This window comes from Herpailurus yagouaroundi, unplaced genomic scaffold, assembly GCF_014898765.1.
Source record: "Herpailurus yagouaroundi ecotype Mexico unplaced genomic scaffold, PumYag 28, whole genome shotgun sequence".
NCBI classification, from domain to species: Eukaryota; Metazoa; Chordata; class Mammalia; order Carnivora; family Felidae; genus Herpailurus; species Herpailurus yagouaroundi.
The window spans coordinates 63,674,079-63,689,958 of record NW_024412376.1 but is presented as its reverse complement, the minus strand read 5'-3'; the positions used below and the strand labels follow the sequence as shown (position 1 = coordinate 63,689,958).

Sequence of the window (15,880 nt, the reverse complement as noted above, 5' to 3'; positions counted from 1 at the left end):
AAATTTTTTAAAAATTATTGTCTGTGTTTTTCTTTCCCTAGGAGACTTACAGTTTTAGATCTCACATTTAGATTATTAATCGATTTTGAGTTTATTTTTGTGTATAGTGTAAGAAAGGGGTCATTTCGTTTTATCACATTTTGCTATCCAGTTTTCCCAGCACATTTATTGAAGAGACAGTCTTTGGCCCGTTGTATATTATTGTTTCCTCTGTCGTAGATTACTTGACCATATAAAGAGTTTATTTCTGGGTTCTCTATTCTGTTCTCTTGTTCTACGTGTCTGGTTTTTTTGCCAATACCATGTTGTTTTGATTACTACAGCTTTGTAGTATATCTTGAAATCTTAGAATTGTGATACATCTAGCTTCGTTCTTAAGGTTTTTTGGCTATTTAGGATCTTGTGTAGTTCCACACAAATTTTAGGATTATTTTCCAGTTCTGTGAAAAATGCTGTTGGTATTTTGATAGCAATTGCATTAAATCTGTAGATTGCTTCGGGTAGTATGGACATTTTAACATTATGTGTTCTTCCAGTCCTGGAGCATAAAATATCTATTTGTGTTATCTTCAATTTCTTTTATCAATGTTTTGTAGTTTTCAGAGTACAGGTCTTTCACTTAGTTAAGTTTATTTCTAGGTATTTTATTCTTTTTGATGCAACTGTAAAAGGCATTGTTTCCTTCCCTTTCTGTTACTTTGTTATTAGTGTATAGAAATCCAACACATTTCTGTGTATTAATTTTGTAACCTGCAATTTTACTGAATTCCTTTATTCTAATAGTTTTTGATGGAGTCTCTAGGGTTTTCTTTGTATAGTATCATTATAGTGACAGTTTAACCTCATTCTTATCAATATGGATGCCTTTTATTTCTTTTTCTTGTGTGATTGCTGTGGATAGGGCTTCCAGTACTATGTTGAATAAAAGTGGCAACAGTGGACCTTGTTGTCTTATTCCTGATCTTGAGGAAAACCTCTTAGTTTTTCACCATTGAGTGTGATGTTAGCTGTGTGTTTTTCGTATATAGTTTTTATTATGTTAAGATATGTTCCCACTAAACCTACTTTGTTGAGAGTTTTTATCATGCACAGATTGGGTGCTGGATTTTCTCAAATGCTTTTTCTACATCTATTGATATGATCATGTGATTTTGTTTTCTTTTAGCCTGTTGATGTGTTAGATTACATTCATTGATTTTTGAATGTTGAGCCAACATTGTATACCTGGGATAAATCCCACTTCATCAGAATGTACAAATTTTTTATACATCATTGGATTATACATACATTATTATACATTGTTGAATTCAGTTTGCTAGTATTTTGTATATTTATAGAGTTATTGGTCTGTAATTTTCTTGTAATGTCTTTGTCTGGTTTTTAGCATTAGTATAATGGTGGTCTCATAGGATGATTTAATAAGTACTCCCTTTACTTCTATCTTCCAATAGAAATTGTAGAGAATTGTTAAAATTTCTTCCTTGAATGATTGCTAGTGTTTACTGTAAACCCTCCAGGGTCTGAAGCTTTCTGTTAGGAAGATCATTTTTTTTTAAATGTTTATTTATTTTGGGGAGAGAGTTAGTGCACATGCATGCAAGCAGGAGGAGAGACAGAGATGGTGACAGGATCTGAAGCAGGCTCTGTGCTGAGAGCATACATCCCAAAGCAGGACTAATACTCAGGAACCAGGAGATCCTGACCTGCACCAAAGTCAGATACTTAACTGACAGAGCCACCCAGGCACCTGGAAGCTTATTAATTCTTGATTCAGTTTCTTTAATTGATATAGTCCTACTCAGGTTGTCTTTTTTTTTTTTTCTTGTGTGGGTTTGGCAGATTGTCATTTCATTTAATTATCAAATATGTGATCATAAAATTTTTCTTGTATTCTATTTTATAATTTAGTTGATTTTTTTAACAGTATGGTGGTTAAGGGTTTTGACCCCCATGCAGTTCAAAATCTACATATAACTTTGACTCCCCAAAAACTTAAATACTAATAGCCTACTGTTAACCAAAAGCCTTACTGAGAACAGAAACAGTTCATCAGTACATATTTTGTATATTATATGTATTATATACTCTATTCTTATAATAATGTAAGGTAGAGAAAAAAATCATAAGAGAATATATATTTGAGGTACTAATGTATCAAAAAGAAATATGCATGTAAGTGGACTTGTGCAGTTCAAACCCCTGTTTAAGGGTCAACTGTAAATCTACTATTAAATAACTTTTAAGGTCCATAGGATCTGTAGTGATATCCCTTCTTTCATTTCTGATATTAGTAATTTGAGTCTTCTCTTCTTTTTCTTAGTAATCCTGGCTATAAGCTTATCATTTTTATTGATGTTTTCAAAGAATGAGCTTTTGCTTTTGTTGATATTCTTTATTGACTTCCTGTTATCAATTTTATTTTTGATCTAATTTTTCTATTTTTTTTCTTGTGTTTACTTTGGATTTAATTTGCTTTTCTCTTTTTAGTTCCTAAAGTATAGATGCTTAGATTATTGATTTTAGAGCTTTCTTCTTTTTTAAAAGATGCATTCAATACTATAAGTTTCTCTTTAAGTACTACTTTTATTACATCCCACAAATTTTGATTAGTTGTATTTTCATTTTTACTTAAAATTTATTTCTGTTCAGATTTCTTCTTCAATCCACATAGTTTTTAGAAGTGTGACTTTTTTATTTCCTTGTATTTTGTAATTTTCCAAATGTTATTCTGCTATTGGTTTCTAGTTTAATTTCTTTTTTTTATTTTTATTTTTTTAAAAATTTACATCCAAGTTAGTTAGCATATAGTGCAACAATGATTTCATGAGTAGATTCCTTAGTGCCCCTTACCCATTTAGCCCATCCCCCCTCACACAACCCCTCTTGTAACCCTCAGTTTGTTCTCCATATTTATGAGTCTCTTCTGTTTTGTCCCCCTCACTGTTTTTATGTCATTTTTGTTTCCCTTCCCTTATGTTCATCTGTTTTGTCTCTTAAAGTCCTCATATGAGTGAAGTCATATGATTTTTGTCTTTCTCTGACTAATTTCGCTTAGCTTAATACCCTCCAGTTTCATCTACATAGTTGCAAATGGCAAGATTTCATTCTTTTTGATTGCTGAGTAGTACTCCATTGTGTATATATGCCACCTCTTCTTTATCCAGTCATCCATCGATGGATGTTTGGGCTCTTTCCATACTTTGGCTATTGTTGATAGTGCTGCTATAAACATGGGGGTGCATGTTTTGCATTTTTTGGAGCAGCTGCAAGAGAATAGGTGTTAACTCTTCCTTAAATCTTCCATCTGGCCCTGGATTCTTGTTTTTTGGGAGATTTTTGATTACTAATTCGATTTATTTACTGGTTATGGGTCTGTTCAAATTTTCTGTTTCTTTCTGTTTCAGTTGTGGTAGTGTATATGTTTCTAGGCATTTGTCCATTTCTTCCGGATTGCCCATTTTATTGGTATATAATTGCTCATAATATTTTCTTATTATTCTTTGTATTTCTACTGTGTTGGTTGTGATCTCTCCTCTTTCATTCTTGATTTTATTTACTTGGGTCCTTATTCTTATTGATCAAACTGGCTAGTGCTTTATCAATTTTCTTAATTCTTTCAAAGAACCAGCTTCTGGTTTCATTCATCTGTTCTACTGTTTTTTTGGTTTCAATAGTATTGATTTCTGCTCTGATCTTTATTATTTCTTGTCTTCTGCTGGTTTTGGGTTTTATTTGCTGTTCTTTTTCCAGCTCTTTAAGGTGTAAGGTTAGTTTGTGTATCTGAGATGTTTCTTCCTTCTTTAGGAAGGCCTGCATTGCTATATACTTTCCTCTTATGACCGCCTTTGCTGTGTCCCAGAGGTTTGGGGTTGTGGTGTTATCATTTTCATTGGCTTCCATATACTTTTTAATTTCCTCTTTAACTTCTTGGTTGGCTCATTCATTCTGTAGTAGGATGTTCTTCAGTCTCCAAGTATTTGTTACCTTTCCAAATTTTTTCTTATGGTTGATTTCGAGTTTCATAACGTTGTGGTCTGAAAATATGCACGGTATGATCTTGATCTTTTGTACTTACTTAGGGCTGATTTGTGTCCCAGTATGTGGTCTATTCTGGAGAACGTTCCATGTGCACTAGAGAAGAATGTATATTCTGCTGCTTTAAGATGAAATGTTCTGAATATATCTGTTAAGTCCATCTGGTCCAGTGTGTCATTCAAAGCTATTGTTTCCTTGTTGATTTTTTGATTAGATGATCTGTCCATTGCTGTGAGTGGAGTGTTGAAGTCTCCTACTATTATGGTATTGCTATCAATGAGTTTATGTTTATGATTGGTTTATATATTTGGGTGCTCCCACTGTTGGCGCATAAATGTTTACAATTGTTAGGTCTTCTTGGTGGATAGACTCCTTCATTATGATGTAATGTCCTCCTTCATCTCTTGATACGGTCTGTAAAGTCTAGATTGTCTGATATAAGTAAGGTTACTCTGGCTTTCTTTTGTTGACCAGTAGCATGATAGATGGTTCTCCATCCCCTTACTTTCAATCTGAAGGTGTCTTTAGGTCTAAAGTGGGTCTCTTGTAAACAGCATACAGATGGATCTTGTTTTCTTATCCATTGTGTTACCCTATGTCTTTTGATTGGAGCATTGAGTCCATTGATGTTTAGAGTGAGTACCGAATGATATGAATTTATTGCCATTATATTGCTTGTAGAGTTGGAGTTTCTGGTGGTGTTCTCTGGTCCTTTCTAATCTTTGTTGCTTTATGTATGTATGTATGTATGTATGTATGTATGTATGTATTTTTTCATCTTTTCTCCCCTAAGAGGGTCCCCCTTAAAGTTTCTTGCAGGGCTAGTTTAGTGGTAACAAATTCCTTTAGTTTTGTTTGGGAAACTTTTTATCTCTCCTTCTATTTTGAATGACAGCCTTGCTGGATAAAGAATTCTTGGCTGCATATTTTTCTGATTCAGCACATTGAATGTATCTTGCCACTCCTTTCTGCCCTGTCAAGTTTCTTTGGTTAGGTATGCTGCAAACCTGATCTGTCTTCTCTTGTAGGTTAAGGACTTTTTTTCCCTTGCTGCTCTCATGATTCTCTCCTTGCCTGAGTTTTTTGTGAATTTGACTGTGATATGCCTTGTTGATGTTTGGTTTTTGTTGAATCTAATGGGAGTTCTCTGTGCTTCCTGAATTTTGATGGCTGTGTCTTTCCCCAGGTTAGGAAAGTTTTCCACTATGATTTGCTCACGGAACCCTTCTACCCCTATTTCTCCCTCTTCCCCTTCTGGGACCCCTATGATTCTGATGTTGTTCCTTTTTAATGAGTCACTGATTTCTCTAATCTTAAATCATGCTCTTTTGCCTTCATTTCCCTCTTTTTTTCTGCTTCGTTATTCTCCATAAATTTGTCCTTTATTTTGCTGATTCTCTGTTCTGACTCATCCATCCTTGCTGCCATGGCATCCATTTGTGATTGCAGCTCAGTTATAGCATTTTTTATTTCATCCTGACTAGCTTTTACTTCTTTTATCTCCGCAGAAAGGGATTCTAATCTATTTTCGACTCCAGCTATTATTCCTGTTATCATGATTCTAAATTGTGGTTCAGACATCTTGCTTGTATCTGTGTTGGTTAAGTCCCTGGGTGTCATTTCTTCCTGCTCTTTCTTTTGGGGTGAATTCCTTTGTTTTGTCATTTTGAAGGGAGAAAAGGAATTAATGAGGTAGAAAAATTAAAATTTAAAAATTTAAAATTAAAAAATTAAACACACACACACACACAAAATTGAATAAGTGATGCTATATCCTAGGTGTATTTTGGTCTGGGTGTTGAAAGTGGCTTGATAGATTAGAAAAAAAAGGGGTAGAAAGGAAATCTTTTGAAAATTTGAAAAAAATAATACACTAAAGTAGACTAAAATGAAATAATGGAAATAAAATAGAATTTGAAAAAACTTACACAAAAGTAAAAATATACTAGAAAAAAAAACTAAAGAAAAACATTTTTAATAAGAATTGAAAATAAAAATGAATTTTTTCTTTCTGTATTCAAGAAAAAGAAAAGAAACAAAAGAGAAAAAAAGGGAAAAAAGGAAAGAAAGAAAATTGAATAGATTGACCAGCTAACAGACTGAAATATAGCTGACATTACTTCATTTTCCCCTAGAAGTCAAACTATGAAGCGCTTTATATTCCATCAACTAAGCAAGCAGTGAGACTTGTGTTCTTGAAGAGTGAGGTTGGCTCAGTTGGGTGGGTTTTAGTGTAACGGCTCCGTTCTCCACTAGATGGTGCTACTAGTCTACTGGGGTGGATTGTGGTGGCAATTGTAGTTGCATACGTGCATGCGCCAGAGCGGTGAAAATGGCGTTACCCAGCTACCCAGTCTCTAGTGTTGGAACTCTGTTCTTACCAATCAGCAATCATGCACCCATCCTTCATCTTCAGCTTTCATCCACTCCCCACTTCCACAGTCCATAGCCAAGCCCTAGGCAGCACCTCCCTCCCATGAGTTGTCTCAGATGCGGCTGCCTTCCCCAGCCTCCCACTTCTGAGGGACTGCAGCTTTGACCTGCTCCACCCCTCTGTGGAGGGTCTCACCAAGCAATAGCCAGGTGCCAGCTGCATCCAGGAATGCTTGTGGGATCTTGCTGTTGTCAATGCCCAGAGACTGCAGCCAGGTGCCAGCCCGCCCCAGAAAAAGTTCATGAAACAGTGTAGCAGCAGCACCTCAGGGATTATGGAAAATCACAACACACATCTGGTACCAGGCTTCACCCCCAATGACCTTGTTCCAGCACCAACGAATGTGGCTGTTCTCTGAGGTCTGCTTGGCCCAGGTGGCCTCACAGCCTCTACCAAATGTTCTCCTAACAGTTCAACTGCTTCTCCCCATGTGGCCGGAGAACCTCCCAGACCCTACTCTGCTCCTGGGGATTCGCCCTTTCCACCAGAGCATCGCCAGGTATTGAGCTGTGGTGTTTCAGACTCTGCATTCCCCCCTGTTTATAGTCTGAATGGAATTTAAATCCTCTCCTTTCTCCCTTTTTACTTCAGTCCCTGTGGCTGTTTCCAATTTTTCACTTTCTCTCCAGCTGCTTTTGGGGAGGGGTGCTTTTCCCATATTCTCCCCCTGCATCTCTGTCCTCTTTCTGCCTGAAAAAGCAGCTCCCTGCCCTACGTGGCTTCTCTGTCCCCAAGTTCACCTCTCCACACTGCGTACCTGCTGAATTTTGTGGTTGGATTCTATATATATTCTATATTGTTTATTTCTGCTCTAATCTGTATTATTTCTCTTCTGCTGCTGGCTTTGGGTTTATTTGCTGCCCTGCTTCTAGCTCCTTTAGATGTGCGGTTAGGTTGTGTATTTGGGATTTTTCTTGTTTCTTGAGATAGGCCTGGATTGAAATGTATTTTCCTCTTTGGACTGCCTTTTCTGCATCCCAAAGAGTGTAGGCTGTCATGTGTTCATTTGCTTCCATATAATTCTTTAATTTCTTCTTTAATTTCCTGTTTGACCCATTTATTCTTTAATAGGATGTTCTTTAAACTCCATGTATTTGGGTACTTTCCAATTTTTTTCTTGTGGTTGATTTCAAGCTTCATAGCGTTGTGATCTGAAAATATGCATGGTATGATCTCAGTCTTTTTATACTTCTTGAGCGCTCTTTTGTGACCCAGTATGTGATCTGTATTGGAAATTGTTTCATGTGCACTTGAGAAGAATGTGTGATCTTCTGCTTTTCTATGAAAAGTTCTGAATATATCAGTTAAATACATGTGGTCCTGTGTATCATTCAGAGCCATTGTTTCCTTATTGATTTTCTGCCTAGATGGTCTGTCCATTGTTGTAAGTGGAGTATTAAAGTCCCCTACAATCACGGTATTATTATCCACACATTTATTTATTTTTGTGATTAATTGATTTATACATTTGAGTGCCTTCATGTTGGGGGCTTAAACATTTACAGTTGTTAGGTCTTCTTGATGGATAGACCCTTTAATTATGATATAATGCCCTTTTCATCTCTTGTTAAAGTCTTTGTTTTAAAATATAGTTCGTCTGATATAGATATGGTTACTCTAGCTTTCTTTTGATGTCCAGTAGCACGATAGATGTTTCTCCATTCCCTAACTTTCAATCTGCAGGTGTCCTCACCTCTAAAATGGGTCTCCTGTAGACAGCATATAGATGGATCTTGGTTTTTAATCCATTCTGATACCCTGTGTCTTTTGATTGGGTCATTTAGTCCATTTACATTCAGAGTGATTATTGAAAGATACAGATTTATTGTCATTGTGTTATCAGTAGGTCTGGTGCTTGTGATGATGTCTATGGTCCTTTGTAGTCTTTGCAGCATTCCATTCAAGGAGTCCCTCTTAGGATCTCTTGCATGACTGGTTTAGTGGTCATGAACTCTCAGTTTTTGTTTGTCTGGGAATGTCTTTATCTTTCCTTCTATTCTGAACGACAGCCTTGCTAGATAATGGATTCTTGGTTGCATATTTTTCCTATGCAGCACATTGAATATTTCTTGCCTCTCCCTTCTGGCCTGCCACGTTTCATTGGACAGGTCTACTACCCTTATGTCTACCCTTGTATATTAAGGCCCGTTTGACCCTAGCTGCTTTGAAAATTCTTTTTATCTTTGTATTTTGCCAGTTTCACTATGATATATCATGGTATCGACCTGCTTTTGTTGATTTTGAAGGGAGTTCTCTGTGCCTCTTGGACTTAGATGCCTGTTTCTTCCTTCCCCAGATTAGTGAAGCTCTCAGCTATAATTTGTTCAAATAAACCTTCTGCCCTGGTTTCCAGCTCTTCTTCTTCTGGACCTCATATGATTTTGATATTGTTTCATTTTACGGAATCATTTAGCTCTCTAATTCTCCCCTCATGATCTAGTTATTTCCTTTCCGTCTATTTTTCAGCTTCTTCATTTTCCATAATTTTATCTTCTGTTTCACATGTTCTCTCCTCTGCTTCTTCTACCATCACTGTCTCAGCATCTAGTTTATTTTGCATCTCATTTATAGTATTTCTTAATTCATCATGACTGTTTCTTATGTCTTTGATCTCTGCAGCAATAGATTCTCTGCTGCCATCTATGCTTTTTTCAAGCTCAGCTATTAGTCTTATGACTGTTATTCTATATTTTTCATATAATATATTGTTTATATCTGTTTCCAACAGTTCTCTGACTGTCATTCCTTCCTGGATTTTCTTTTGAGGAGAATTCTTCTGTTTAATCATTTTGGCTATATTCCTGTCTTTTATGTGTTTTAAAAGCTTGTTATGTGTCCTGTACCTGTGAGTACTACTATATTAAAAAAAGGGTCCTACACTATCCAGACATTGGCACTTCAGGAAATGTTTTTGGAATGTGTTGCATGCGCTCTGCTGTTGTTGCATTTTGGCTGCTCTAACCCACTGGTCAGTCCTCTGCAAGGCTTCTCCTTGCTTGTCATGGCAAAGTGTTTTGACTTCAACCTGGTGTGCTTTGATTTGTTTCTTGAAGTAACCCTGGGATAAAGGAAAGGTGGGGGGAAGCTGATCCTATATAAAGAGAAAAATCAGGGGCGCCTGAGTGGCTCAGTTGGTTAAGCATCCGACTTCGGCTCAGGTCATGATCTCAAGGTCCATGAGTTCGAGCCCCGCGTCGGGCTCTGTGCTGACAGCTCAGATCCTGGAGCCTGTTTCGGATTCTGTGTCTCTCTCTCTGACCCTCCCCCGTTCATGCTCTGTCTCTCTCTGTCTCAAAAATAAATAAACATTAAAAAAGATTTTTAAAAAAAATAAAGAGAAAAATCAAAGGGAGAAAAGAAGATGAAGCAGAGAATCAAATGAACTATAACGTTTAATCCAGAGAGAGAGAAAGGAAAATAAAGAAAAAGAAGAGAAAAAGTGTGAAAAGATTAAGGTAAAAATGCCTGATTAAGCAAACAAAATAGAAAAAAAAATATTTATATATATAAAATAAGAATTGACCAAAAAACAAATCAGAATCTATGAGCCTGATCCCAAAAGAAAACAAAAGGGTAGAAACAAAAAAGAGAACAACAAACAGACAAAGTGACCGACAAACAGACAAAAACAAAAAACAGTTGTCTCTTGGTGGCTGGCACCGGTGGCTGTGCCGGTCTGGAGGAGCGGCCATCTGGTTGTCTCAATGTCAGTTTTCCTCCAGTAGATAAGCAGTTGCCAGGCACGGAGCGGTGGGTTTGGTGTAAGCAGGTCTTGCCTCCATTGGGGGCTGCTGTGTTGCTCACTGAACCTCCACATGTTCATGGAGGTGACATCCCATTTTCCTCTCACTGAACTGGGTGTCTTAAAGCATGTTGTTCATGCAGCCCTCACAGAGTAGTGCAGGTCAGCCTACCCTGTTCCACAGTCTCCCACACTTTCTAGGCCCTTGGCTGGGATTCAAAACCCAATGTCTTAAGGGGCCTGCACCCTTTGGACCCTGTCCTGGTGTAGTGCCCCTCAGCCCTGCTGATAAAAAGCCTTTGGCTGGCGCCTGCAGGGTCATTTCTCCTTGAAGAGGCAATAAACCCTCTTCCCATAGTGCTCAAGGAAGGGGACTGTTCTCTCCCAGTGTGTCCCTGAGATTGCTACAGTGCCCCGGGGCAGCTCCCTCCCCCACAGGCACACACATGGGATCAGCTCAGGTTAGAAGAAAGTCATGTACTTTTGAGACCTCTGAGCTTCAGCTCCTAATGCTGTTTGCAAAATAGAAACTAGCACTCTCTCCGTGCCTCGTTCCCTAGTCATGCTCTGAGAGGTTTCCTCTTGTGCTAACTCAATACAGCAATTCCACAGCCCCTTCGGCTTTTTCTCCCTTTTGTCTCTCCACAGAAGGGGTTCCCTCCTTCCCTGCCTAGGCCATTTTATCTGCCCTAATTCACATACACGCACCTCCATCCTGCCAAGCTGTCCCCCTCCACCTGTGGAGATCCTTCTGCCACTCTGCAGATTGATTTCCTGGTATTCCAAGTGATCTGACCTTGATACTGCTGTGTTTTAGGGATGAGGAAATCCCAGTTCCTCTACTTCTCTGCCATCTTAACATCCTTCCCCCAAAATACTAATATTTTGAAATATCGGGGTATATCAGAAATACCCCATTTGTTATGGGTATAAGTTTTTTTGTTTCACATAGGCTTTAAACTTCATGTGAGGAATGGGTTTTTATTTTAGTTTTTTTATTACCAATTCCTATCAGTATATTTGCCATATAAAATGTAAATATTGATTAAATTACATGATTTTCTGTGTATTTGATGAACTGTTTTAAATTTTATATCTTGCTTCCCAGACCTTTTATATTTCATTATTGGAGAAAAAAATGAATGTGGTTGTTGATGAAAAGAAATTATTTGAATATAGTTAGTTTTTTGATATGGTAATTCAACAAGTAATGAATTCTGAAGCAAACATTTTATATTTTGAAATAGACCTAACCTTTTTATTATATAATATACAGTCTTTTAAAAGTAATAAAGTACTTGGGGGTAGGTAAAGAGTTTTAAAACTTTATTTTTAAAAATCAGTTCTTCAGGTGCTGGGAATGTAGCTGACCGTGTTCTGGCTCAGCTCTTAACGGAAATGGATGGTATTGAACAGTTAAAGAACGTGACAATTTTGGCCGCTACTAACCGCCCAGATAGGATAGACAAGGTAAGAAAGAAAGCAGTGTGAGTGCTGTGAAAACAAGAACTGGATCATTTGATTATGTTAGTTTTATTTTTTCTGTCAGATTACTTTGTAATCAGTTTTTAATTTGAGGATACTGAAAATCTTAAACTAAAGGAAATAAAGGGAACGGAGGAAAGCTTTTATGTTTTCATTGCTTATGATTTGATATTAATGAAACTCTTTTATAACCCCTTGAATTTTCCCTCCATCATTGTTGCATCAAACTTTCAGAGAGAGAATTGAAGTTCTGAAATTCTTTTTTTGTTTGTCATCTGATTTATTTTTGAGAAGTTTTTAACATTTTCCTTCATGTTAAGGTAAATTTCTGGCTTTTTAGTATCAGTTACACTCAAGTTATTATCAACAACTTACTAGAATTCTTGGCCTAGCAGTTGCTTTCAGAGTGATTAGAATAGAAATGACCATGGATTTTATCTCTCTAAGAAATTAGGTATGGCATTAAACTCAGCAAAACTGACTCTTTCAAGCCATTGCTACCACTTATTCTCCCTAGGTCTAGTTTAATAAAGGGAATCCACTAAATTTTAAATGCCTAATTTATACTTAATGTGTAAATTTTTTGTAAGGATTTAAATTGAGTGTAAAAATTTTCTCCTGTAGCATGAACCAATTTTTCTTTTTTTGTTGTTCACATTATTGCTTCATATATATCACCTTATGAGCTCGTCCCTCCCTCCCTGTGTATATATACACAGACTTCCAGTTTTAAAAATGGGAATTAGAAAAAAATGATACTTTTGAAGATATAAAAGGAGCTTTTATGTGGAAAGCAAGTTTTGCTTTCATCCAGTTAGGTATTTTACTATGTAGTAAAGACCTGTTGATCAAATACAGGTGAGAAAGCTTTGGGCCTTAATAAATTATTTCCTTTCTGATGCAGTATTTTATAAGAAGATAAGTGATTTCTGAGCATTTATAGGATCTGTCTCCCTGCTCAGACATCTCTGATGTCTATGAAATAAAAAAAAGAGATAGGACTGTATTTTAGCAAGCATAATAGAAAGTGCTGAAAGAGGGCACCTAGATGGCTCAGTTGGTTGAATGTCCCAACTCCTCGTTTAGGCTTAGGTCATGATCCAGGATTGTGGGGTTGAACCCCATGTTGAGCTGAGCATGGAACCTGCTGAAGATTTTCTCCCTCCCTCTCCCTCTCCCTCTCCCTCTCCTCTCTCTCTCTGTCTCTCTCTCTCTCTCTCAAATTAAAGAAAAAAAAAGGGCTGAAAGAGCCCTCAGAGATTACCTAATCCTACCTTTCGGTTTCACAAATAAAGGTGCTAAATCCAGAAAAAACATCTTCCTTCTGGTAAGAATACATTATATTTTTATGGCATTTTCTCCTGGTTACCCCATGGCTAATGAGCTCTAAAATTTCTTAGGTTTCCTTCTCTACAATGCCTAATCTAATAGTGCCCTTCTTTGGTTTCTTAATAATGTATGTCATCAATGTTAGATACATTTCTCCAAGCAGGACTTTGGGCTTACAATAAACATCTCCGGGTTTGGGCACCTGGGTGGCTCGGTTGTTAAGTATCTGACTTGCTCAGGTCATGATCTCACACTGTTTGTGAGTTCGAGTCCCAAATCGGGTGGGCGCCTTGCTTTGAGTGAACATGTGCCCCACTTTGGGTAAAACACAAGCCCCAGGTGAGCCCCACTTCTCTCTCTCTCTCTGCTCCTCATGGAATTCTCTCTCTCTCCGCCCCTTTCTCTCTCAAATACAGACAAAAAATATCAGATCTCTGGGTTCTTCTAAATCAAGCTGTATAACTCAGCCTGATTGGTGCTTGTTTAGTTTTCTCTTGCTGTATTACAGATTACCTCAAATTTAGCAGCTCTACACAACACCTATTTATTCATATACAAATGTATGTATATTTGTATGTGTACTTATATGTATGCTTGTGTGTTTGTATGTATGTATGTATACATATGTATGCATACATTAGGTATATCACGCACATACCTTGATTAGGTTTTAAATATTAGAAATCCAACTTTTTTTTTTAACGTTTTATTTATTTTTGAGAGACAGAGACAGAGCGCGAGTAGGGGAGGGGCAGAGAGAGAGAGAGGGAGACACAGAATCTGAAGCAAGCTCCAGGCTCTGAGCTATCAGCACAGATCCCAATACAGGGATCTAACCCACAAACTGTGAGATCGTGACCTGAGCCAAAGTTGGATGCTTAACCAACTGAGCCACCCAGGCACCCCAGAAATCCAACTTTTTTTTAAGCAACTAATTTTGGATGAGGACATTTGTTTTAAGATGCTGAAAGTATTTGCTAGTAAGATTCAAACTTATTTTCATTAGGGCAGGGGAATCTAAAGGTTTTTAATTTCCTATTTAAATTTTTAAAAATTTGTTTAATTTGTAAAGGATGAAATAATAAAATTATTCATGACAGCAAAACATGAAGTTGGTAAATGAAAAAAGTATTTTTGAGTGGTATAAGAATAGTTTCAAGATCATATGCTGTACTTTTAAGTACAATTTTGAATTTAGTACATTATACCAGGATCTAAGTGTTCTGTATACTGTATTCTGTAAATGTGCAGGAAAAAATACTTCAAATTATCAATGATTTTTGTAAAAAATATTTTAATTCTTTTCTATTTCAGGTAGAATTCCATATTTGTGTGGAATATGGTTTTTTTCATAATTGTACTTTTTGTAATTATACTTTTATTACTACTGAGATGATATGTGCTATATCAAAAGTCATTTTTCTTTCCACATTTTTCTCCTCTGAAGAACTATTTTAGAGCATTATTTGTATGTTATTTAATAGTACTTTATTTAATAGTAGTACTTTAAAAAAAACTTTTAAGTGCATGTGTGATTTTAACATGGTGTTTGTTCAAAATGTTCCCTGAAGATGCTAGTAGAAACAGAAACAGCCATAAGAGACAATATAAAAAGAAAGGAAACTTCTTGTTATGAAATAGACAGTTTTCACTACCTGCCTTGTCTGAAGGAAACTGTAATAGGAAGAGTATAGATGAGAAAATAATTAAAGTAAATTTCATGTACTGATGCTAAAAGGTAGATGTTTTATTAGCTTAAAACTGGAATAAAAAATAAAGGACTATCCTAGTGACAAAGAAATAATATTTGGTATAACTTTGGCCAAATTTTAATTGAGGTGTTTGGCCTTGTAAATTAGCTAGCATACTTCACAATCCTGTTGCCTATTAACCCACAACTTCTATGTCATGGTGACTTTAAGTTGGTATGTTAAAAGGAGTAGAATTCTTGGACTGCCAGAGGAGTGAAATTGACATCATTGTGTAACCCATATGTTGTGTGTGGTTAGCGTCTTTTATGGACAATATTTTAATTTCATATAGTCTGGGTAAACTAAAACTGGAGTTTTTTGGGGATTCTGGTGATTCAGCAAAGGAAGTAAGACACATAGCTCAAGAATCACATTGTTCTCTTTCTTGCTTTGTCTTATTTACATGTCAAATACATTAGCTGTGATGTAGCACACTGTGCTAAGTAAAGTGATTACTTGTGGTCTCTGGTAGTATCCTGAAGTCTCCATAGACCTTTTATGCCCTACCCTCTCTTCCAGCTGATAAATGAGTGAAGAGAAGTTCTATCCCCTTGTGTCCATTTTGCATAAGAATGGCAGTATGTCAAGGATAGATGAAGATAAATGAGATTGCATAATGTCAGGTAGACACATTGTCTTTAGATGGATGACCATCTGGATTTCCTCAGCATCAAGAGACTTTAGAATAGCAAACAGCTAAATTATTATTGATGCTCAAATAATAAAGAGCCCAAACTGTAGGAGTTTAATATTGTTCTTTGTTAGGTGGTTATTTGTGTGCCCCCTTTAGAAGAATATAATGTCCATCCAGTCCATGACATTTCATGCATTTGTGTTGAATATTAAGAAATGGTCATGTCATCTTTCCCAGGTGTTAAACAAACCTTAGAATAGTTTAGTTTTATGAATAATTTTGAATTTAGTCATTTGATTACTGTTAGTACTGATGCCTAGTATATAATAAGCCTTCAGTAATTATTACTATTGTAAAGTATCATCCCTAGTCTATAAACCCATTTTTCTTATAATAATAAATTTGTAGAACTTTGAAAATTCTTCTCTAAGTCATCTATGGAAAAGATTGTTCAGCTGAGGAAAATTTTG

The 15,880-nt window shown here is 36.5% G+C and overlaps 1 protein-coding gene across 4 annotated transcripts in view; it reads left to right on the top strand.

Moving 5' to 3' along the window:
* Nucleotides 1-15,880, top strand: part of AFG2A (AAA ATPase AFG2A) — a 362,532-nt gene that overhangs the window by 120,583 nt on the left and 226,069 nt on the right. For 3 of the 4 annotated variants that reach the window (XM_040474516.1, XM_040474509.1, XM_040474525.1), the window contains exon 14: nt 11,555-11,681. The exons of the other annotated variant lie outside the window; for it this stretch is intronic. In XM_040474516.1, coding sequence (XP_040330450.1) covers nt 11,555-11,681 — 127 coding nt within the window. The remainder of the gene's footprint in view (nt 1-11,554; nt 11,682-15,880) is intronic. 4 annotated transcript variants of the gene reach the window in all.